This window comes from Cheilinus undulatus, linkage group 21 (assembly GCF_018320785.1).
Source record: "Cheilinus undulatus linkage group 21, ASM1832078v1, whole genome shotgun sequence".
In the NCBI taxonomy this organism is placed as follows: Eukaryota; Metazoa; Chordata; class Actinopteri; order Labriformes; family Labridae; genus Cheilinus; species Cheilinus undulatus.
In genome coordinates, this window is record NC_054885.1 from 18,963,600 (window position 1) to 18,990,170 (window position 26,571).

Genomic DNA, 26,571 nt, shown 5'->3' on the forward strand with positions numbered 1-26,571 from the left:
TAAGGCACATGGTGGGTAAAAGTCCCAACACTCTGCTAATTCCATTCCACCATTTCACTGGCATTAATGTAAGCACAAAACTGTGTAGCAGGAGCTTCATGGAATGGATTTCCATGGCTGAGCAGCTGCATGCAGCCTCATATCACCAAGCCCAATGCCATGGAGTGGTGCAAAGCACACGGCACTCGACTGTGGATCAGTGGAAACGTGTTCTATTGAATGAATCATGCTTTTCTGTTTGGCAGTCACATGGTCGAGTCCGGGTTTGCAGGGAGAACATGACCTGCCTGACTGCATTGTACCAACTGTGAAGTTAGTGTGTAGTGCCATCACAAGGCACTATAGAAGAGTGTGCTTTTACTGCATCTTCAAAGACAGGAAGTGATGCTATTGCTGCTACTGCCCAGTATTAGCCCTCAAAGTTACATCTAGCCCTCAGGAATAAGCCATAAGCAATGATTTAGCACAAATTAAATCAGAAAACATGAACGCCCTCAAGAAAAAACTTGGTGATGTGGACTTTTTAAGCCCTCAATATTTAAGAGAAAGATGGATTAGGGATGACAGGATTAAGCATTAAAAAGCCTTTTCCCCCCAGAATGGTGTCTGTTTTGACATTCAGAAGCCAGGTAAGGCTCTCATCCTGTTTTACTTCCTCTGTAAAGGAGTAATGCAAATCCTCAGACACCTTAAGCAGGGAGACTGGACTCTGCTTTGAAGTCCTAAGTGATGATTAATAAATAAATTCAATGACTTGCAAACACTAAAGACTTTTTCATTACCAGGAAAATGTGGAGCGTTCTGATTACCTGAGCATCAGCAGTAAATGAAGTCCCAATAAACAAGATGAATGCATGTGCAGATACAAGGTTAAAGACATACGCACCGCCCGTCTCATGTGTTAGCTCTATGTACACAATGGCTCTCTGGGGATGAAGCTACACATGCACACTTCACATTAGTGAGCCTAATGGTGTGATATAGTAGAGACCTATAAATAATGCGGCTGTCAAAGCACCTGCTAAAACAAGTCGGATACTTGAGCGCATCGTGTGACTGATCTGCTGTGAAAAGGCTTCAGAGATTAGCGTGATGAGACAAATTCAGCCAGCGCCTTCTCCACCAGCCGTCTCTCCATCCAGCTAAGTCTCAGCGGAGGTGGAGGGACAAGGTGTGAAATGAGCTTTGGTTTTCACATCAGCAGCACAGCCAGCAGCATACAGCACACTTCTAACTTGGCATGCTTGGCTGTCCGGTGATTAAGCAATCCTACCACTAAAAAGAAAACACTGGGCTATATCTGGAGCAAAGACATTTGTAAGGTGGGTGTGGAACAACTTCCAGAATCCTCTCTGCTTATAATAACTTACTGGAGCCAAAAATAACAATGACATGAAATAAAGTTGGTCTGCCACATGGTTTGCTTAATTTAACATTTGCTGAGCTGTAAGTAGTGAATTTGAAGGAGCATGAGGCGGAAAAATTTCCTCTCAAGTCATAAAAAATGTGGGTTGGTGGTAGAAAAATATTGCTTTTACTAAATTTGTCATTCTCAGTGGTTGCTGTGGTATATCTCGGCTCTGTGCTGTAAAAATAAGTACCCTAATTATGTTCTGTTGTGCCGAGACAATGTCAAATCTGAAATAGGACGAACAAGAAAAAGACATAATTAAAAGATTAATACGGGAACACACTGAGAAGTTCTCATATACACTCACATGCACAATCACACTTTTAGATTATAATCATACACAAAACTGCATAATTATACAGAAGGTGCTTATTGATCTAGGAGCTTTATCAACCTCTGTGAGAAACACTTTCAAACAACCTCTAGTCTCCTTCAAAAGCCACTGACAGAAAGAGAAAAAATCTTCCCTTCTCCTTGGTAGGTAATTAAAATAAACAACAAGAGAAGAAATACAGCAGAAATGTCACATATCCATAAAAAATACAGTAATAGCAGCATTGTTTTTCTAATCATATAGTCTGCTATGTTTCCTTTCTGGGAATCAAAAAAGGATTTTCACTTCACAGCAGAGGGCCTGAGGGTACAAAGCTGAGAAAGAAGCAGTTGGACAGCCACGTAGCACCCAGGTGCCGAGGTGATCCTCTGGAGTGACATCAAAGGAACATTTGAAGAAAAATGATTTTTCTTACTATAGCTTAACCTAGCACAAAGGAAGGCGTCATGTAGCCAAATGGCTAAAGGTCAGAGAGTGTAAGCTAGGCTAGGTCTCAGTGAAAGCTCCTATGTATGAAATCAAAGACAGCATTTAGCATTTGAAGAAGTTAGGAAGCTTATTTAGTTAGCTTAGCATAGTACAAAGAAATAAAATAATATAGCAGAATCTGTGTTGAACAGTTTTAGTAAGGCTACATCTCAGTGGTAGTAGATTGGCTTGAAATCAGAGAAAACATTCAACATTTCAAGAAAATACTACTTTTCTTCTTACTAAACTTAGCTTAGCCTAGCATTAAGAAAGGGAGTCATATAGCAAAAAAGACTAGCCTAGGCTGGACAGTGTGAGCTAGGCTACATCTTGGTGTTAGTTTCTTGCCATGAAATTAATAAACCACTCAACATTTCAAGAAAATACTATTATTCTTTTTACTAAACTTAGCTTAGCCTAGCATTAAGAAAGGGAGCCATGTAGCAAAAAGACTAGCCTAGGCTGGACAGCGTAAGCTAGGCTACATCCCAGTGATAGCTGATTGGCTTGAAAGAAAAGAAAAAAAATCAGCATTTCAAGAAAATACTATCTTCCTTCCCCTAGGCAACATCTTGTTGTACAGTATGTTTCTGAGCATGAAACCACTCCCAGCTGTGATTGGGTGAAAGCCGGGTACACCCTGAACTGGTCAGCGGTCAATCACAAGGCTGACATGTAGAGACAAATGAGTCACATTCACACCCATGGGCAGTTTCGCATCACCTGTGAGACTGACAAGCATGTCTTTAAAGCCCACATGCATGTGGAGGAACCTGACACGCCAGATGGATGTGTTTCACACATCCATCTGGAAAGGTTCAATAGGAAACCTTTGAGAGCCTTTTAAAAAAAAACTCAGTGTGATTGGATGAACGCTCTGTCAATCACATCTCTACGGGCTAATAAGACCAACAAAACATGTGACGTAGCTGCTATCGAGCTGCGTGTGCACAGCTACTGACGAATAACGTGAAACATGGCGACTATAGACATGTAAGTACTCGACTTTTGTCATTTTGAAGAGAAAACAACTCACTGCTGTTCTTTGTTCTTCTTTTAGAAATGCTGTCAAGTTCTGATAAAACTGGCGCTTTAGCAGCATCCACGCTAATCTCTTCCTCCTTAACTGCCCCAGCTCTTGCTGCTGCTTGTTTACGTCATGAGTCTGCTGCGCCTGAAATTACTGCCCCTCGTCGCTGATTGGTCCTGTCACTTTCTAACCAGACCCAAACAGTTCAGATGGGAGCTTTGCAAGATGGATTCGCCAGTGAAAAACAAGGAAACAGGCAGATCCATCTGCTTTGCAAGGTTACATGTAGAGAACATGCCAACTCAACACATAAAGGCCCTAGACCAGTGGTTCACAAATGGTGGGCCAGGGCCAGAAAATGGGTCACAGAGCTGTTATCAGAGGGTCACAAATGTATGCTCAGGAAAAAAGCTAATTGTTGAAGAAGTTCTATCATGTACAAATGAAATATCAATGGATGATTTTACTTTCTTTTGTTGTGATGATAAGTTAATTATAGTTTTGTTTTTATTTTGGCTCATTTATCTTGGGATTACAAAGCTGGCTCTCCCATGATAATGTGTTAATGTTTTCTAGATCTAGAAAATGATTCAAATATCCAGGTTATAATTTCTTCCCAGAGAAAAATAAAATTCAAGGCGCACTTTCTCAGAGCATCTGTACCAATGTGCTTGTTTTTCCTTACTCTTTGTTCTATCATGGTTTTGTTCAATCTCAGATCCCAACTGTGATACTGTTAACTGAAAATCTTAAGTGGTGTGTTTTTAAAAATCGGTGTCACTGTCTTCTGAGTTGGTGCAGGTGGGTGCTGAGGCCCTACACAGCCAGGGCAGTGGTTGAACCTTCTTACTGTAAGGCAACATCAGTAACAACTGTGCAGCCCGCACCAAACTGCAACTATGAATCTCACTAATTACACATTAAAACTGACAGATAATGATTTCAAAGGGGTTCAAGGCATGGCTATTTCTTGACCAGGCACATCTTTTACTCGTAATGGTTGCCTGTCACTGTCACACTTGAGCATGAACAGTAAAGGTCTATGAGGGCATCCAAGGCCTTGTTCACAGGTCTTATTATTTCTGAGACATTACATTTTTTGCCAAGAAAATATAACAAATTAGTAATTTACAATGTTATTATGAAATGATAATCTAAAATAAATATTTAAACTTAATTTGATTGTAAAAATATTTCATCTTAAGATAAAAAATCAGAATTTGATGCTGCCTGTGCTTCTGTCTGCCATGAATAAGCCATAGGAGTTTGGATAGGGCCTTTGGCCGCAGTTGTAATATAATAAATATGAAGTGACAATAAAATTAACCAGTAATGTGGGGATAGGAACAGCCCTGAGGCCTTTCAGAGTGCTCCCAATGATGTCATCAGTATCAACCAATAAAAATGCCTGTTTTATCTTGCTGTGGGCTGTAATGCTTAACTGCATGTTTATAAAACTGAGAATAATGCCAGTGCCAACATTGTGGCTGATTTGCTTTAGAAACCATTTACCAGGAGAAGTTTTTAACATAAAAAGAAATATGTGATAGAGAAAGAACAAGGCCAAAGCTGGTCAGGTTCATGCAGGCAAAGGCTTTGGATTTTGTGAGGGACAAGTGTATTTACAACTGTATTTCTTATTTATTATTATAAGGTTGTCGATAGCAATGGACAATGCCAGCCTGGGCAATATGTCTCAATTTCTATCTTTCATCTTTAAGGCTTATAATGCACAGAATATTTCTGATTTTGTTCTACTTTGTCCAAGAGGGAAGGCTTTTAGTTCACAGCAGGCAAAAATGAAACAGTGTTAATTGTTTCAGCCTCTTGGGTGCTGGTTTAACTCAATTGGTAGAGTAGGAGCTCATATGCTGAAGTTTTAGTCCTCAACGCACTGGTTGCATGTCTTCCTCACTGTCTATTTCTGTGTTTCTTTTCCCTCTTCAGTTGTCCTATCCAATAAAAGCAAAAAGCACAAAAAATGGTTTAAAGAAAAAAAAGTTTCAGCCATTGGAGCTGAGGAACATCTCTGATGGCCCCTCTTGCAGACTGTTCATTTGAAAGGGTGTCCCTGTCAGAACAAAAAAACACGCCCAAATTTTCAAAAAAAAAAACAAATTAACTTCCATATAGGGTTAGGGAAATCGGTGAAGGTAAGGGTTAGGATACTCAAACCACAGAACTTCTAATAAAGTCCAGTAAACAGTCTGCTTACAGGGAAAAAGCCTGTCCCCCATGAAACATTCTAACATGGCAAATGTAGCTTACACAGCTCAGTTAGCTACATAGGCTACATAGATCATATAGCTACATAGCTAACATAGCTAGCTCTGCTAGCTGTGTAAGTAAAGTAAGTAAAGTAAAGTAAATCTAATTTCACTACACTGGCTTATGTAGCAATGGTAAGTAGCTAGTACAGTTGTGTTAGCTTTAGCTAATGCTAAATTGAGGCAGTGTTCATGCAACAACTTCTTAAATTAGCTGACACATAATCTAGTCACATATTTGACCTATGACCTTGTCTCTGTTTTATTTATGAAATGTTGCTTAGTCTGCAGTGTTTGCAATGAGGTTATTTTACGATTTTTTTTATGAATAAAGTTGAATTGGAAAATATATGAATCTAAAACTGATAATATGTTGTACTGGCAAATTATGGCACTTCCCTTCTGACAGAGACAGCATCTTACATGACCAGGGCTTGAGAGGGGCCCTCAGAGTAGTACGGTCTGCTGTTAGACTACCTTGGTGGTTTCAGTCCAAGCTAGCTAGTGTTAAAGGTCGTTTTGTCTATGCGGAATCACTGATGCATTTTACACATAGTTCTGATTGTATATTGAGGCATTGAGTTTCTGATAAATATTGCTCATAGCGTAGTCAGTATCTGCAATCTGATCTTTAACATCCCTGTGTAAAACCCCACGGTCTGCCACTGAGTTTAAAGGTGTGGTGAGAGTTGGATTAGCCATAGTCATTTCCCTGTGTTTTTATTATTTCTGCTAAGCTAACAGGGCATATCATGATCTTGATCTTCTCATTCTTCTCTTACTTCTCATCTGACCCTCAAATGTTGACATATGTCATCAGGATCCCTCTTTTACACCTATAATCTCCCCCAAAGTGAAGTCACAGCACGCTAACACAACCCTGAGTGCACCTTTCCATCACTGCCGACACGTAAAATGTTGAACCACTTGAGGTCAGCAAAAACAAGATATCCAGCTGGTTTTAAGCTGCTCTTTAAGGTTAATTTTGTGCTAAAGTGAGCAGCAGATGAAGCTTGCATATTTCCCCTTTGAGCATTATGTAAAAGGATAACTGGGTTTAATATCTGAGCAAACTCTGCAGAGGGTGCATGGGAGTGTTAGGAAAGTATTCATGCTCTCAGAGAGACAGATAAAGCTACAGTCAGACCTGACACTCCTCTTTAAGTCGCTGTGCAGAGGCAGGGAATGGGATTTGCTCTAGTGTGTGAAGAGCACGTCTGAGCCTCCTCTCCCCCCTCAGCTCCCCGTCTACTGTGCCTCAACCCGTCTTTGAAGATGGAGTCCAAAAAAGAGTGTGTATTTTTGTGTGTTTTTTGGTGCCCGGACAGGAGATGTCTTCAGGCTTTCCAGACTATTATCTATTTGTTTATGTGAATATGCATGAAATGTCACAGGATGTTTTTTTGTGCATTCGTCTGTATGTGTGAGAGTGCCTGTGCATATTTGGAAGTATGCAGCCTGTGCGTTTGTCCGCTAGAGGTGGCAGGGATAGGAGAAATGGAACAAGGAGCCCAGACTGCTGCTTCCTGCTGCGGCTGCTGATTGTTTCTGCTCTTTGCTGATAAACGGCAGCTCTCCCTGCTGTCTAATCCCTCCACCACAACAACACATGAACACACAGACAGATCTCACACTGAGGAAAACAGAAGAAACTTTCTGTAGACGTAACTACAGAAAAAGAACAACTTCCTATTTCAAGGTACAAACATCTGTTAAAAAAGGATAAATAAATTTGTTGTATGTGGCCATAAAAAGACACATGCATTAGCCACATATATTATACAACGACAAGCCCATACAGTCTTACTGAACAAAGTGAGTCAGCAAGGATGACAAGAGTGGAGGTAATTTAGGAGAAATCTTATTTTCAGTAAACATCACAGAGGACAGCAGGGACACGAGACAAAGAGATGTTGTACTCTGAGGCCAGTCTTGCTTTTACGAATGGATTGCTTTAAATAACACAGTCTGGTTTGATGTCACTTTCTCTTTTTCTGTGCCTAAATATGCTCTCTGTCTTACCGTCGAGTTAAAGCGCAAGTGGCAAATGTTGCAGGAGATGATCTGTTTCTTCTTGAGGGGCTGAGGGACGCCAAATGTATGGTTGATCACGGCCTTCTGGACCGGGTCCATCTGAGGGGGAGAGAGTAAACATAAAATTTAATTAATCAATTAATTTGTAATCAAATGTGATCTGATCAGCATCTAAGTCACAAGTATAGAAAAACTCAATGTGATTAACCTAACACCACGCAAACAATTTGAATATTTGATGTCTTTACTGAACATAGTCATTAAACATTCATCGTGCTGCTGGACAAAGTGAGTGAATCCTTGGCTGAACCTCCTTTGGCAGCAACAACCTCAACCAAGCATTACAAGAAAATGCTGTTCAGGTCTGAGTAACGTTCAGGAGGAATTTTAGACCATTCTTCCCTTTAGAACTGCTTCAGCTTTATTCTTGCGTCTGGTGTGAACGTCTCTTTTGAGGTCATTCTACAGCATCTCTATTGGATTCAGGTCTGGGCTCGGACTGGGCCAAAAATGTGGATCTTCTTTTTTTAGAAGTCATGCTTTAGTAGATCTACTTCAGTGTTTAGGGTCATTGTCCTGCTGCATCACCCAACTTCTTCTAAGCCTCAGCTGGTGGACAGCCATGCCTGACATCATCCTGTACGACTGGTTTCCAACCAGGGGTCTGGGACCTCCCAGGGGGGGCACCAAAGATCTTAAGAAGGGGTGCAAGGCTTTGTCTGCTCTGAAGCTGCCAAAATTATTGACTAAAACCATGATAAAGCAGATAATAGTTTATACATAGGTCTTTTGATCAGTAAAGCATGCATAGGCCTTTTTTAGGGTTTATCAGTGAAACAATTAAATCTACGTTGATTTTTTGGTGGCAGTGTGTCACTTTTTCATCTCTCTTGGGTCCTAGGGGGACTCTGCTTTTCTGTGTAGGGGGGGCCCAAGGAAAAAATAGCTGGGAAACCTTGATAAACCTTGATAAACTATTCATTTTTACCTCAGTGATGGTGAGCAGCCCAGGCCCTGAGGCAGCAAAGCAGCTGCAAATCATGATGCTGTACTGTCCAGACACAACAACTGATAACTAAATGTGCTTTATCACATGCCTTCTCTCAGGTTACAAGAGCCAATTTGTGAACAATCTGGAATGAAAAATATAAGAAACTGTGAAAAAAAGAGATTTAAGTAGGAAATTTTTAGGGATGTGTACCTAAAGTACACAATAGTATGTAACAATATGCAGGCATGATCAAGTATTGTGTTACATAATAGTGTCTTTTCTATGTTGCACAGTAAAATAGACTCACTGTCCTCATAGGAGGACAGCAATTGTTTATGAAAATGATTTTTTGTTGAGATACAATGTTTAGTTTTTTAACCTATCAGGTCCTATGAAACCCAAATAATTGAAGATATATAAAATGTACAACAACTAAAAGCGCTGACCTTAGTATGTTGAAAAACTGAAGTAGTCATTTATCGATTAATGTAGACATTTCAGTGCAAAAATTCAAAGTTCTGTTCCTTTAAATCCTGTGTTGGAACTGTTTTGTTAAGGTTTTGTTCAGCTGTGTGATGATTTTAGGGTTGCAGCTTACCAAAAACTAAAAACAACCTGCGCACCAATATATCAACTAATTATGGTGCCTGCATTGCTAGAGCAATGTTTCAATGATCTAAATTAAAGTGAGAGAGAAATGTTTGATTGCACTGTAGAAACTTACCATAGAACAAACATAAAAGAAAAAGTCATGCTTCTGGAGGCTTTTTAAATAAATCATTGTGGTTAAATGCAACACAAAATGAAAAAAAATGCAAGGGTATAACTGAGGAGATGGAGTCAAACAGCCTAAATTGTTCATGCAGCCGGGATAAAGGCTTTTCTATGCTTATTCATTTCAGTGCAATAGTGATGCACAAAAAACATGTGAGGAAAAAACAGGCACAATCAATAAGGTATTCTTATGAAAGAGAGACGACCTTGACCAGTAAAACATTTTAACACAAAAGTAAAGATGAAAATTACTCAAGGTTGTAGTTTCTCATATTTCTGTGGTAACACAAGATCTCAGTAGTAGCATCATCACTTCACAAAGAGACAGCCTTGATTTGAGCACTTAATATACAACAACCGATGAAGCTCTGGAGGAAACCATCCGATATGTAAACCTGCCTATCTGGCATCTATGTGCAAGATATCTGCTACTCCCATCATTCACAGAATCGTCTTTGCCTCCAATAACTAAGAAGAACATTTTGATTTTTTACTTATTTTCCTGTTCTAACAAGGTTGTGATTGAAAAACTGGATATTATGCTTCACTATTTAGGTAACCAAAAATCACAGCTCTATTCAGGCACTGAAATCTGTGCTTTTGGTTGTGTACCTGAGAAATCTGTTAAAATATTTTGATCCCAGAGATGTGTCTATCTAATCCCACACAGCTGAATTCTGCTGGTGTAGGATCCTTTCTTCGCTCTACATGACTGGTCACTGTCTTTAGATCATAATTAAGATGTATGTCACACTCACTCTTAATGCACTGCAGGCTAAAGCAATCATTAGGACTGCCCCGCTCTCTCAAAGCACACAGAGCAGAAGACATTAATGGCTGAGTTCCCCGCCTTCTCATCTCCACCAAAAATCCTTATAATTTAACATCCCAGACCTTGAAATGAAGCCGAATGGAGACAGAAGTTCTAAACTGTAGAGAGGTAGAGAGGTGGAGCATGATGCACAGGATAAGTGATAGAAATGCAAACAAAAGTGAAAATAGTTTTGTAAATGAGAAAAATGCTCATCTAGAAATCAGGAATTCATGTAAGCTGAAGGAGCATTTAGTCCTGCTGGATGCCAATAATACTTGCTGCAGCAAGCTTTTTAATCAAATTTTCAAACTTTAGTGCAGTGGGGAATATACACTACATAAAAAAATGTATTTGGCCACACCTTCAATCAACCTTCAATCAGACCTGTTGCCTCAGATGTATAAAATATCCCACAGCCAACTGTAACTGATATTATTAGGAAGTGGAAGCGTTTAGGAACAACAGCAACTCAGCTTAGAAGCGGAAGACCACCTAAAATCACAGAGTGGGGTTGATGACTGCTAAGGCGCATGATGCATAAAATCTGCTGATTCCATAGCTGAAGAGTTCTGAACCTCCACTGGCTGTGGATCTGTGGGTGGAAATGCCAGGTGAGTGGCAGGTATCATTATAATGACTCCCAGTATGACACAGGACTGTCAGATTGCGTTTTCTTCAGACCAGGAGTAAAGGACTAAACTGGGCAATTTTCCATTTTGAGTCGGAAAGATACTCTGCATACAAAATGTATGGACAATAATACTGATGAGTGTTTTTTTCATGGTTTGTTTGATTTAAAGAGATGTGAAAATGTCAGGCTTATTCACAAACACCATCTGTGGTTTGCAAAAATTTAAGTTCTTTTAACTCCAGATGCTTCTTTTTAAGCTTTAGTGCTTGTAAGGTTGTTAAGAGTGAAGGAAACATTAAAGAAAAGTAGACCTGTTAGCACTCTAAATAAGCACATACAAGCAAAATTTCCTTTTAGTAATGAGCCACTGCAGAAGGACTTTAGAACTTTCTTTCTGTTACTGCTCTCTATCAAAATATCAAGCTTACACTGATAAGTGCGGCAGGATACAGCCTGATTATATATAATCCTTATGTCTCATGATGTCTGTGGATTGAATCAAACACTGTGTTTTTCTCCCTGCAAGCTCTTAAGGATAAGTATGATTGTTCTAAACTGACTTTATTGCCTTTTAAGCCTCGCTGCAGCTTGTATTTTGATGCAGTTAGAGTTTATTGTAACCTCAGAAAAATGTGCCTGTCTAATACATTATGAGTCATTGCAGCCCACAGGGCAGTGTTTCAGCTGATTGTCTTGGGTCGGCTAATTCAGTTTTAACTGTCTGTGAAAAGACTGCAGAGGGTCCCAGAACGACATGCTATAAACAATACAGTGAAAGCTGGGACATCATTAGAAAGTCTGTGAGCTATGATGACAGCTGATTTCATAGCTGCACCCGATCACATTACAATCACCTTGGATCTCTACCCAGGCTGGCACAGGGCCTTGCTGGCTCATTCCTCTGCCGGGATGGTAGAAGGGAATCTGGAAAGAGGAATGAAACCAGTTCACAAACAGCTGAGTTGAGCTAGGATTAAAGCTCAATTAGGCTATTTAACTGGACTACTGTCCTTATCCCAGTAAGGACTAGGGATAAAGTGATCTATTGAAGGATGCATGTCCAACTCGATTAAACTAGTTGACGATGTGCCCCGTTTCAGTGAGTTACTATTGGACCTTTTCTGGTTCCCCATTACATCAGAAACCAGACATCAAGGAACATGCTAGCATCAACCAACTGGTTGACTGTCAAACATGGGCAACTTTATGTATCTGTACATTTCATATCATTTCATTTCAGTGTCTTGTTGCAGATAACACATAAACATGTAGAACCTGTAGACAGAGGTTGAGATGCTATCCATGCCAACCGTCCTTTTTTTTAAATCCACAAAAAATTTAATGTTATTTTTTTAACTTTATATGTGTAGTTAAGACTTGATTTTATTGGATGTGCTATTGCTGTAATTTTTAAGTTTTTTTTTTCTTTTTTAAGTTACAACATCAATGAAGTAGCTGCTACATCGTGTTTAAATCATTCTTTACAACTAGGCCCTCACAGAAGTCTCAATTCCAAAACACAGTGGTACTGTTTGACTAGTGTCCAAACAATTGTGGCCATGACATTTTAGGACATTCCTCTAATCCCAGCTGCAGTTGGCTGTGGCTGGTGAAATGTTTTAAACATCTCGGCTGCTGAGTAGCAGCTCTTTTCAGTGGCACAGAAGAAGAAATTTAGCGGCACCGTCCGTTCAAGGAGTAGAATAAGGCCCCATCCACATGGAGAAGAAAACGATATATTGCCGTTTTGTTTTGAAAAAGCTTTCCATAAAGACGGGATCCTTTCAGGAAATATCCGCGCAAGCATGGAACCACAGAAAATGACTGAAAACACTGTAGTGCATATGCCAAGCCTGTACGTGGCGCTGTATTGTTGCCATGGAAATGCACCAAAAGAGAAAGGAAGATCACAGAAAACTAACACAAACTTTCTTCTAGTTGTACTTCTGGTTGTTCTCTGTGTTGGATTCAAGAACATATGGTGTATGCGTTTCACGGTGGAGATAAAGGAGCATCAGATTTTGCTATAAAAGCCATAACAAGCTCAGTAGATTCTGCAGCACGAACACAACCGTGTAGTCCACCATTGTTGTTTTGGCCGGACCTGCACAGGCATCTTAAGAGAGCTACGCTATTTGTGACGTAATCGTTTCAAGAAAGATGCAGTTGGCCATCCACATGGAGACGAAACGGTAGTAGTTTATGGATTTGTGCACTCTGGGACCCGTTTTCAAAAAGTATCGATTACAGTCACCCAAAACGCCATTTCCGTGTGGATGAAACACCAATACGACAAAAAACTTTTGCATAAACTCCTGAATTCGTCTCTGTGTGGACGGGGCCTAAAAGTGGGAGGCCACGGCAAGGTAAACAATTTCTCAAATACAGTAAATACAGCATTAGATAACATGTTCTGGTAGATATTCAACTACTTCGAATGAGCAGGATTGGATGGGAGTGAAAAAAAGAGGAGAGGGAGTTATTCTACAGAGAGTGGGATGGGATTTTTTTTTAATCTGGTTTGGGATTAAGACAGGACGTAATTATTTCTGGGGAATGAAAATCCTCTCCCTTGTCACCCTCTAGTGGGGAGTTTGACAGGCGTCGTGCTGCTGGTGTGTGCTTGAGGCAGCAATTGTGGCTTGTCATATGCTGCGATGCAACCCTGTGGTACTGGTGCATTTTGGGCTTCAGGTGTCAAGGGCTGGGCTCAAGCTTCAGCTAAGCCCATGCAATGAAACACTATTGAGTCCAAGCTGTACTGACTCATTACATTTTAGTATGCTTCGGTGTATACAGCCAGCTGTTAGAGAAAATATTCATTACTTTAGTGTGGAAGGTGATAAAAAATTTATGGAGCATTTGGCCACACCTGTAAATGATTGAATTCAGGTGTTTCATTCAGACCCTTTGCCACATGTGTAAAATCAAGCACCTAGCCAAGCAGCCTCAAGTATTTGATATAAATTGGTCTGTGTGAAAAACAACAAACAGGTGGAACCTTATCCTGGGGGCAACTATAGCTAAGTAGGTTCAAGATGATCATCACAAAACCAGAAGGTTGTGGGTTCAAACCATTGGGCACACTTTGTTAGGCCACTGCATCCTCTACAAGTCTACTGCTGCTCCTTAATGTCTCATTTCATTTTTTCCCCAATCTTGGGAAGGGACTCAGCTTCTCTACGATACAAGTATGGGGGCTGAAAGGAAAAATGGTTGTAAACCCCCATATTAGATGATGATAGATGATTAAAGATGAGGAGAGCAGTGATTAAACATCATGTAAAGATAGCTGAGTGGAAGCAAACCAGTGGCACTAAACGATAAAGCCGTGTCTGTTTAGTAACAGAAGCAGGAGGGCACACTTTCTTGCTTTTTTTCTGAGCCACAAGCCTGAACAACATCAGATCTCTTCGTACCACACAAAGAGCTTTCCCCTCTGCAAGAGTGGAAACCATTTACTGCGTTTTCCTCAAGGCCAGGTGTGAGAGGGAATACAAACACCCCTGACACTGAAACCTCCACAGTGGAGGTGTGTTTCTCCCTCAGGGCCACCTTTGTCTTTTTGCTGCTTTATTTTGCCCTCTTCTACATGACTCAAAGCCACCTCTGGGACCAGTCGACTTTTCTCTTCATCGGCCAAAGCCTGAGCATAAAACCGAGCTCTCCCACTCCTGTCCACCTCTGCAGGGCAGGCTGCACACAGCTATTTGTTTTAAGAAGCGAAGAATGTGGCCATTGTCTGTCTGCAGTCATCCTGAACCAGCTACTATAAATGCACCTTTTGTCCAAACCCTGCGTCCTCCCCCACCGCGGTGGTGCAGACAGGAGTTATCCTGCACCCGGGCGGCTGTGTCCGTGATGGGGTTTCAAGGTAGCTAGAAAGAGACACACAGAGGCATGAGGGTGGGGGTGGGGGGTGGATACCTGGAGGACCGGAGGATATTTAGTTTTGGAGACAGGTGCATTCATCTTTCCCCCCTCCCGCACACGTCTGGGACAACATGTGCCTTATCATGGCTGAGAGAACCTGGGGCTCCGTGTTGAATGGACTTTGTGATTAATGCCTCAGCTGCACTGTCAGAGTGTGTGTTATGGGGGCTAATCATCTCCTTTTGAGACTGAAGTGACACTGATTTGATGTGACTTCCATGGTTATCATAATGTCTGCATACTAGTAGATTCTACTTCTTCATGTGGGTTTTGGATTTTATTGAACAATGGATCTGAATGTCACTATGATCCTGTATACCAGTAGGCCTACCAACAGAATTAGCTGGGCTCCTGAAAAAAACAGAGAAAGGGCCCTAGCTGTGATTTATCGAGGATAGCCCTAGCTAACAGTTACCTTATTTTGGAGCTGAAAAGTGTGTGGAGCTATTATTGGGTTTATATGTTGGCATCATTTATTTGTGCCAATTTTTAATCAATTTTTTTGCCACTTCTTTTTGTCATTTCTAACCCCTTTTTGCTCATGTTTGCTCATTTGCCACTTTGTTAGCCAGTATTAAGCCATATTTGCAATTTGTTTTACTGTTTTAACCCATTTTTGCCACTTTCTTTGGAACTGAAACCCCATTTTGGCAAAATGAACCAATTTTAGCTTCTTTTTGGCCTGTTTGCCACTTTTTTTTTTTTTTTTTACAATTTTTTGCCTTTTTTTGTAACCTGTCACAGATATTTGCCACATCTTATGGCAAGTTTAGACCTAATTTTTGCAACTTTTTGCCCTATATTGCTACTTTTAATCCATTCTAGCCACTTTTTGACCATTTCAACCACTTTTTGCCTTTTTTTCACCCATATAGCCTAACACTTCTTTTTGCCAGTATCAACCCATTTTTGCAATCTCTAGCCACTTTTTTGGTAATCTACACACATTTTTGCAACTATTAACTAATTTGCCATCTTTTCCCCAATTTTTGCAATTTTAAAACAATTTTTGACACTGTCCCTAAATTTTATCTCTTTTTTTGGTACCTCAAACCCATTTTTTCCACTTCTTGTTGCCATTATTTACCAATTATAAGCCCATTTCTGCTACCCATTGCCCACTTTTGCCAATTCTTTTGCCACCCTTTCACTAATTTTTTCAGCTTTTTGCACATTTTTGCCACTTAACACTAATTTTTGCCACTTAAAGCAAATTTTTTTGCCTTTTTTGGTACTACAAACCTATTTTTACCACTTAAAGCAAATTTTTGCCATTATCAACTCATTTTTGCCAATTTTTGCTCACTTTATACAATCACTTAAATGTTTTCTATCAAAGTTGTTTTAGTTTCTTCTACTTTATTCTCGGGCATCCTGACATTTGTGCATATCATGGCCTAGCTCTGAAGAATAACATTATTTTGTAATGGTTTATATCAGTGTGCCCATCTACATTGTTGACATGACCAACAAAAGGTAAATCCATTTTAAGAAAATAGTTTTTTTACCTTTTGAAAAAGGCTATATTGTTCCCCAGCATAAATAAATATAATTCATCTTCACTTTGTTGTTGCTTTGGTAACAGTGGTTATTCATGTAAAAATCACATATGGTTATCACAGCTGAACTTAACAATGGATTATGATTATGCTGACCTTCATGAACCCCTAATCTGGCTGGCCCCAGAAAACTCTCCCCTCTATACCACCTTATGGGTGGCTTTGATACCAGCACACTACATTTATTAGTAATCTACAGCTTTTTTCTTCTAAAATGACTGCTAATGGATACCTCTGTTACTTATAAAACCTGAGCAAAATGCCCCAGAATAAACTGTGCATATTTGCAATGGCTTCTCAGAATTATTTCAACAAGGCACCATAAATGCTCGAACAAAGCTGTGGGCCACAGACATTTGTGTGAGAATAGAAACAGCAATTTCCCAACTGAAACATAAGCAAAACGCTGACCAGAGACCTGCCCTGCTGCCTCCACCTCTAATATAAATACATGAGGGTGTCAGACTGTTCCCATGCTGCCTCTGCTGCCGAGCTACCCAATCCTCCATAGGTGGGTATAGGAGACACCGCAGCCTAAAGCAGTGGGTGGCAGAATGAGCGAACAAACTGCACTTTTCAAATCCCAGGTTGGAGACCCCCCACTCATATATAAACATATCACACAGAAAACGTTTATGTCTCATCCACCCCCTCCCTTGTGTCCTCAAGAACGAGTCAACCAGACGTCTGTGTGGCCAAATTCCCCCTTCCTCCTCCTCTCATCCTACTTTTATTCGCTTGGTATAAAAAAGGTGTAAAGTGCATGCTGGAGAGAATGCTCTGGCTTACGTTTCATTTAAACACCACAGAACTGGAGAAGGTTTCACTGTGTGCACACACATGCTACACGGTGAGTGTAAAACCAGGATCAAAGAAACCTCAAGTGCCTGCACTCATACACACGAAACAACAATGGGTGTAGAGCTGGTAAGAAAAGGATCAAAGATACAAGCTTTTAATTCCGGGTACCGAGGAAAGGTAAGCAGGGGGGCTAAAAAAAACCCAACAGTTTGGTAAAAGGGTTTAAGACAAATTCATGAGGGTGTCATCAGCAAAGATGCTGATGCTCATGTGACACCAGCTTATCTGAAGGGTGAAGCAAAGCCTGCATTCAGATCAAGCAGCCCTTTATATATGGTTGTAGAGGTGTGTCAACTAGAATGCTATCAAGTGGAAGAAAGTTATTTGGTCTGATGGGACCAAAATGGTGCTTTTAAGCCATCAGGCAACACCTTATATTTAGTGGACACTAGACATTGCACATCACCACATATACACCATCCCCACTGTGAAGCACGGTGGTGGCAGCATCATGCTGTGGGGATGCTTCTCTGCAAGGCTTGTAAAGATAGAGGGTAAAATGAATGCAGCAAAAAGCCAAATTATTTTGACCATGATAGATTTATAAAACCCATAAGGAGGTGAATTTTTTTAACAAGTACTATATGGTTGCAGAGGTAAGTCAACTAAATAAGAAGTTGGATTGATAGATTTTGTAGATTTATTAGTCAATACGAAGTGCAGTCTGATTATCTTGGAATTTGGAAATATATCCATATATTTAAGTCAAGAATTAGAAGGTATAGTAAGATAAAGACAGGTTTGTAAACATACAAACAAGCATGGGATTAGCTAAATGAGTTAGCTTAGCCTGTTTAGCCATGCTACTGCCACTATTGCTACATCTGAGCTAACCGCCTCATCATTTTTTAACATCTTCAGTACAACTAAACTACACCTTTAGCTACCACTTAGTTCTTCTCAAATGATGCTGATTGAACTGTCCAGACCTGGCACAAACTTGATTTCCAGTTGGAGCTTTGCAAGATGGATCTACCTGGAGACAAACCTTGGCTTTGCAAGGTTAACAGAGAACTGCTCTGCAGGAGACACCATCTGCCTACTGTGCTGGATTATATCCGTAGTAGAGCATTTTGAATGTACAGATAGTCAGTTCAGTCAGGATAACTTTGTCGAGAAACACCCTTTTTGCAGCTACAAATTTTCTTTCTGATGCTTTTCTTTTTATTTGGCAATGTGGCTGTTCTGGGATCTCTGTGCCCTTCCACGAGCCGACGTAGAAAGCATCAGGCAGGAACAGCACATGTTCCTGCTCTTCCTATGCCTACAAGGAAAGAATGAGGCAGGGAAAGGAGCAGCAATAATCCAGAGCAGAACAGGCATCAGTGACAACAGGATTTCACTGATTAAGTCAGAAACAGAATAAAGGAGGAGCTGGGATGGAGGAGGGTTGCAAGAGCAGCTTGCACAGAAAGCGGCAAAGCATAGCCAGGCAAGAGCCGTTTCAATGAGGCAGCATGAGAGCGATTAGCTAATAGCGTGCTCAGAGCAAATCAGCTTGCTGTCAGCTGTTGAGGGCGTCTCAATTATGGCAGCTCTTGACTCCGTGGCCAGCCTGAACTAACGCTATATGCTTGATTTATATGCTACTATCCAAGTTAGCAGTTGGCGGCTTTGCTACAACTTAGAGATGACATTGGATTGTCTTGCAGGGTGTTATTAATGAGAAAAATACTAATTTGTCTAACTTAATTGTAATTACTGTTTTGACTATCATGGGGCGACACAGTTTAAGAGTTAAGACATCTATTATGAAAATCTAACACAATTTGGATGTAATTTTTTATGAAAAGGTTGGTGGTTGTTCCTGAGGCTAGGCCAGTTGAGAGCCACTGATTTACTGTAGATCACAACCATGACTCTTAAAATCAAAGATTCCATCACCTTAGACTACCAAATATTAACATGTTGAATTTTATTTAGCTTTTTTAAGCACCCTTTGACTTGAAGAAGAGTGCAAGAAAGTGTCAAACAAAGAGCAGCTCTTGGTTTAAAGAAGCAAGTCTCCAAACAGAGAACAAATTATTTTGCTGATGGGAAATGATTCACCCACGAACATCATATTCCTGATGGAGTAAATAACACTCGTAGTATTTACCAGCCTGTTAGGAGCATCTATTGTGGTTGAAATTGTTAAATGTGCTCACCGTGTTAAAGTTAGGGAACAGGCTGAGCGGAGAGGAGCCATTGAGTCTGAAGGGCAGCAGGTGTTTGAGGTCAAGCTGGGGCTGCAGAGGCCGTCCTGGGACAGGGAGGGAAGCCAGGAGGGGGCTGCCCTGGGCTGACGTACCTTGACAACACAGAGAGATAGATGTTACATGTGAAGAAACAACAGTGAGTGGTGCTGACACCAGGGAGCATTGCTGACCCAGTGAGACTGAAGGGGTAAAGTAGCTTTCATGGTTTCCAAGAGGGCAGGTGCTACGCTCAGAGGAGGCCCGACTGATTTATTTGATACCAGAGGCAGTGTTACACCTCCACCTAGCAAACACACTGTCCTACACAACTGAGCAAAACAGTGTGTTTTCAAGTGGGCATGCTTGTATCTGGGGCAACAGTGAAGGCAGGTAGGTGAAAGAATGTGTACATATGTGTTTGGGGGAGGGGATGCTCTGCTAGAGTCTTAATACTCTCATTACCCCGACTGCCCCGACTGATCCCCCAAGGACATGCACCTGCCCTCATGTGTATACACACACTCACACACACATACGGAGAAACACATCATTTAATTACTGATTTATTGGCTGAGAGAAGGTGCTAGTGCGAGGGGAAGATGGAAGATATCGGATTTCAAATGGACCAGGGATGAAGAGATTTCTAATTTTCCGCCTGGCTGCGTTTCAGTGGACCGGTGTGCTCACCGGTGCGCAGGCACTTATCCCGGCACCAGGATCAATCATCGGTGTCAGCTGCAGGTCACTGTGGTCACCCTAAACTACACCTCTCATGGAAGCATTTGTGCCACAGGCTCACGCTCTGTGAGGTGATTGTATTTCTGTGTAAAAACAAACTTAAAACTGCAGAATGAAAGCAACAACCTTGAAATAACGGCAGCCACTTAGAAGACAGAGTTCAATAAAAGCTTCTTCTCGAGGGAAGGAGTAGCAAGGATGATGAAAAAGAGAAGGAAAGATTAAGAAAGATGAAATATTCAAAGATGGGAGTGTAGTGTATTTTTGTTTCAATGTGCATGATGAAGAATAACATCTGTAGAAAAAGCTATTCTAAGCCTGGCATGTATTAAAAGATCTTTAAAATCTTAAACAGTTTTGTAAATGTGCAAAATGTGATAAAAATACAAAAGGCATCTGGCTTCAGACTGTAGATTTCAGCGCCCTCTTGCAGACCACTACTGTGAGATGCCGCCAAGAGTTGCTATTTGTCTTGCAATTTTTTCCAGTTTTTATTTAATTTCTATATTTATTTATTTTTATATATTTCTAAATTCATCTTTAATAATTAGTGCAGTCTGGCTGCAAATAAAACAGCCACATTGCTAAGATTACAGACTACGCAACACTTCATAAATAAATAGGAAAAAAAGGTCAGAAGTGTAATTTGAGATAAATTTATGTATAGACCAGTTGTAGAAACATTTATGAGAATGGTGGCTTGCCTTAGCTTTGTAAACTTAAGCTAACAAAGCTACAATGACTAGCTTATGCTACGTTTGCTAAATCTTTTGTAGCTATGTAGCTAATCTTACTAACATTGGCTTTGTTGCTTTAATAGCTTTAGCTATTTAAACCACACATTCACATTACCTGTGCAGCTAACATAGTTCTGTGAGCTTTAGCTACATTTGCAAAAAGTTACACTGCCAAAGCTGACGCTAACATAGCTACATTGGGTTATTTAGTAATGTTTACTAAGTAGCTATGTAGTTAGCATACAAAATATTCTTACTCAATAAGCAAATACAGCTACTTTAGCAAATGTAGCTGACATAGGTTTTCTAGGTCAGGTTTTTGACTTTTAACTTTTGGTACGCTAACCTTTACCCAAACCCCAACTGGAAGTTTAATCCAGATTTAATTCTGACAGATGCTGAATCTCACAGCAGAGGTTTGCAAGATTGGAAGTCTGAGAGCTGCGGTCTGCAGCCAGACTGTTTTGCAAATTCCGACCGATTTTTGTTTTTGAGGTATGTGATTTGTAAAGAGATGATCAACACAGCACGCAACAAAATCAAACATATTTTGGCTATGAACAACCAGTCACCACTCTTGGAACTACAAATCTCACCGTTAAATGTGATCTTAGAGTAAACAAGCCAAAAGCTGTTAGCTACCTGCATCTATTGGAGTAGCAAGTCCACCTCTCTGTCAGGTTGACTATCACATTTGTTAACAAGACATGTTGGATAAACACTCAGGTTTTTGACCGCTTCAGGAAGCCGGTCCTCCATTTCTGACATCCCTCTAACTTTATGCTCTTTGTTTACTAACGTTACCATAGTTATATATGTTGTGCTTCCTCTTTCAGTCAGCTTGTGTCCTGATTGGCTATTGCTCCATTCCATTGAGCAATCCTGCTCACACTTGCTCAGCTGTCCTCAGTGTTCCTCCCACACAACAGATCATAAATATTTAACATCATAAATAATTACGATCTCAAGTGGCTCCAGTCTTCTTCTGAGCAGGGTACTATCACTCTAAACCAGGGTTCCCCAATCAAGTATTCCTGAGCACCAATTTGATTTGGACACCATTAACATTCCCAAGGCATAAATGTGCTGTCCTTGTATCATGCGGCAGTTTTTTCACATTTCTAACATTTTCATGACCCACTGATGCTAAATAACAAGACTGGAATATTCATTACAAATATACATTCAACATAACTGTTTTTGGCTTTAAAATGGCAACCAATCTCTGATCTGACCCCGAGATTATTTCACCCGACCTGGGATCAGTGCACAGAGTCTAGAGACAGAGAAAGAGAGATGAGGATCCTGAGGAGATATTTCCCAGACTGCTGCGCTATTACTGCTCATAAAGCCGCAAACTCTCACCTACTGAGTGAAAAATTGACTTTTAAGCACATGTCTGAGCCCCCAGAGTAGTTCTTCTTCATGTCTGGTCTGTCTGTATCATCTCTGAACATGAACTGGCTGATCTCCATGCATAATTGTGATGCCTTTTAGTGCTGCACCAAGACTAAAAATGTTGACCTCTCATGTAACAGGACAGCCTGTGTCCAGATTAGGATTAAATTTTCAGTTATTCAGAATTTGTTTTATCGTTATGAGAGGAATTTTTACCATTTGATGAGACGTGGAGTTAAATACACCACAGGATTTATAGACAATGTCCCGTTCATGTGTAAGTGATCAAGGCCATAATTGCACCACTTGTTGACATAAAATTAAATTGAATGTAAATAAATTTAGTTGATATTAGTTTAGCATTACAGATTTTTTATAATGAGGGGTTAAATCAGGCTGACATTGAACTGAATCACTCACCAAAGCGAGATACGATGCCTGTGTTTGTGGCTGATGGACTATTACGCAGGGAAAGTATTTGCTATCCTGAAAGCAGCTGTTTTAATTCCCAACAGGTATAGAAGTTTTGTTTTACAAGGCAAAAACCTCTGATATTCATCAAGACATAAGATGCAGAAAACTAGTCAGAGGTGAGGGCAGGGCTGGACTCTATGAGAGTCTGTGCAGCTGCGCACTGTGGTTCAATTCTACATCTTACAAAAAAAAAAATCAAAAGTAGACCAATAAATCCTCCTTCAGTCTTAAAAATCACGCAGACTGTATCAGCCTGTTGTTTTTGGACAGCATGTATGCAGAGCTGAGATGATGCTGCAGCTGCAAGCTCTGCCATGCGTCTTTTTGCGATGCTCCTCCCTGCTGTGAAGGGAGTTCAATGTGCCATATTTAACCCATTTATTGCATTGTACTACATCCTTTCCTTGCTATGATTATAGAAAGATCATGATAAATGAGTGAAAATTTTTATTTGAAACACCTAAGTAAGTAAACATTAAAAACAAATATATTTTTTAAATTTTCCATCTTTTTTCCCCAAATGTCTTGTGGGCCAGATGACACCTGCTGGCAGGCTTGGCCCATGGGTCGCCATTTGGGGTTGGCTGCTCTAAACACACTTCACAGCACAGGAAAATCTGGCAGGAAAATCTTTACAACCATTCAAACCTTTGCTGACTTTGGTCAGAAGGGGGGTAATCTGACCCAAAATGATTTTATGATTATCTGGTAGTGTGGACCCTGCTTTAGTGTGATGACAAAATAAAAGGAATTCATTGAGTCACACTGAGATTTTGAAATGCTCGGTTGTTTGTCAGGTCCTGCAGTCAAAACCCACACAAAAGACTCACAGGGACTACATTTCCCTCCAGTCAGTGAAAAATTCAACTCAGATCTAGCTAAAACACGAAAATAAAGTAAATCAATATACACATTTTGGAATTATTCTTACGGATGTACTGTTATTTAACAGGATATTTACAACCCTTGTACGCCTTGTCTGTGATGTGTAAGACACAAAAGCAGAAGGTTGGGGAGACGTTTTCCTCCCTTTGAAAGAGATGTAATGAAAGGAACATGAATGTCAGAGCCATGTATGCCTGATTTGTCCGTATGTGAAGTTCCACACTGTGTCTGCAACTGCAGATCCAAATGTGATTACTGTCATAACCCAATCTATAACCACAATACTTTATGCTGCAGAGATGCAATGTGCAAGTAAAAAAGGTTAAATGATAAGGGATGGAAAGCTTTAATCTTTCATTGATATAAACTTGTCTGCTGCCTTTTTCACTACAGGGTTCAACATCTGATTCATATTTGTAACCAACAAGACTTGTTACAAAGATGGTGAGCACTTTCCTGAATATAAAAATTACCAGCTGAAGCAAGTAGTATGGTTTCATGTTACTCCCAGGAGTCTTTTTTTCTTCATGCTGACAGTTATTATTAGTGCAGCTTGGTTCAATTTGATGCAGAGCGCTGATGTGTTTTGAGCTTATGTTCCCCCAGCAAGAACAAGCGAGTAAACCTGCTTAAGGGCACCATCAGGTGGGAAGGAGGACTGGCACAACCTTGGCCATACTCTGGATGTCCTTGCACATTACCCTGGGCATGAGAGAATAATCTGTCAGGAAAAAATCCACACCTATAGGGCTGAATAAAGGATGGATGCGATGAGTAAACAAGCCCCTGGATATGCTCTGGATGTCCCAAGAGCCGGAAAACCTCTGGTACTTTCCAGATGTATTACCAAGTGTGAAAAGGCCCGACAAAAGAGATACCGTTGAGCTTGACCTTGGTACATGTGTGTTGGCATATGTTGAGCTTCGCTCTCTAATCTGTTGAAAAAATAACAACGCCACACCTTAAGGGCAGGAAAGGGATGGATTTGGTGAGTTTGCATGGCCAAGGTTACCGTCTGAGTGGTTAGTAGGGTTGCGGGACTAAAGATATGCCATCAATCTTGACCTTGGCTGCTGAGTAACACATGTCAGCATATGTCCAGCTTGACTCTGGCCCCCTTATACCCTTCTCCAGCTCTGTGATGGGGCACATCAGGACCTGCAATGAATCTTTAGCAATCTACATGCCTAAAACTTATGCACATGACTGCATGTTTTTGCAAGAGTAGTAAAATAAAATAGCAACCTCTCACAGAAACTGGAGCCTCAATAGCAGTATTGATAAACTAAAATGTTATTGGTTTGAAAAATACGGAACCAAGCAATTTCGTACGCCGGTTTCAATCTCCATGTCTCAATCTATTTTTGACTCTTCTTCACAATTTTTTTTTTCATTTCTTTGCCTAATTGACCCTAACACACAACTTCTTCCAGCAAAATAACAGCAACACACCTTTCTGATGCTTTATTTTTTCCCTTTACATCAAGGACAACACTCCTTCTCCCTTTATTCCAAAAATAACTAGAAGTGTGCACATGGATTGGTAGAAATAAAAGGCCTTTTAAGGCTGGTTTTCTTGGAAAGACTGCTTCATTACAGTCAACAAAATGAGGTACAGTTGTTGCTTTCCCTCCATGTTATTCCTCTTAATTTCTTTGTCTTAGCATTCGTCTTAAGGCTCTATTCTATGCTGATGACGGTCCTATTTTTCCCCTATAAAGTAAAGAACAGAATAACAAAGTATCAGTCTTGTCTGTAGTGCGGCCCGTGTCTTTCCTCAGCTCGGCAGGATTGGCAGCTATGACGCAGGGTGCGTGTGGATCTATTTGTGTGGATACTTGGAAGCTTTGAGCATATGCTCCCCAGTGCTGAGCTCAACTCTGCCTTAGCCATGTGTGGGCTCTCCTCTGCTGTCTGTCTGACACCAAGAGAGAGGCAGCTCAGGACGGACGTAGCCCACAGACACGTGGGCAGCAGCCGGCGGGGGATCGCTCATGCACACACAAAAACAATCTGCACACACCGAGAGAGAGAAAAGGAGGAGAAGCTGAGTCTACTCTTGGCAGGGTTATCAGAGGAGGACAGTTATCAGCTGATCGTGCTTCCCCACCTCTCTGAGGCTCCCTAGGCAACTTATTAAATCAGAGGCTGGCTGTTTGCCTCTTTGGATGATAACGCTGCCATAGACGCACAGCCTGAATCCACCCGTGTATGCCAGAGAGCGAAGGAGTTAGTGTGTGTTTGGCTGGCAAGTATTAGACAAGTATCAGAGGGAAACACACAAACGCATATACACAGAACTGCCTACGTGTGTCTGAAAACAAATAGCTCCTAGGGAGAGGGGGGAGTCGATAAAAAACAGTCATATAAGGTATACATACACACACACAAGCACAAACAAAGGAATTTATACTTGGAACAAATTGAGTGCGATTCCAGTAGGAAGACGATTTAAATCAAAGAAACATACGTTTTTGAGTGTTCAAGCACTTTCTTTGTATTTTGTAGTGTATGTGCTGGATTGTGTGTCTGTGTGAATGAGTATCAGGCTGTCTCATTTCAGCCTGCAGCCCTTGATAACCTCCTTCTATCACACTGCGTCATTTTCCACTCATTTAATGATGTGTGCGTGTGTGCATCCCCGCACATATGTATGTGCTTGCATGTATGCATGGTCGCGTGCACATATGTTCTCTCCATCCACTGTCCTGTCTGCATCCAAGGCTCAGGTTTATTTTTATTTACGCATCACTTGTGGTCCGAGGTCCAGACAACCAGCGGTGGATGAGCAGAGGCCTGAAACCAAATGTCCAGCCTCTTCCTCACTCTCCCAGATGACTTTGCTAACGGATCTGACGGTCTCCGCCAGTCCGTCCCTGGGCTGGCCTCCTCCTCCTCCTCCTTCAACCATCACAACAGCGCATTCCTCCCTCTCATGACTCACAGGGCTTGGTTACACAACAGTCACCGTCACATCGCATCTACTTGGATGTTTTTGTGCTGCTCTCCAGCCGTACAATTCAAACATCCATTTTTCAATTATTTTTTTCTCGCT

General features: G+C 40.8%; 1 protein-coding gene across 2 annotated transcripts in view; it reads right to left on the minus strand.

Annotated features, from left to right (window-relative positions):
- The window catches only part of znf385c (zinc finger protein 385C), an 81,579-nt gene that overhangs the window by 25,525 nt on the left and 29,483 nt on the right, over window positions 1-26,571 (minus strand). For both annotated transcript variants that reach the window (XM_041817047.1, XM_041817046.1), the window contains exons 2-3: window positions 19,255-19,397; window positions 7,533-7,643 (exon numbers count right to left, since the gene is read on the minus strand). In XM_041817047.1, the coding sequence (XP_041672981.1) occupies window positions 7,533-7,643; window positions 19,255-19,397 (254 nt within the window). The remainder of the gene's footprint in view (window positions 1-7,532; window positions 7,644-19,254; window positions 19,398-26,571) is intronic.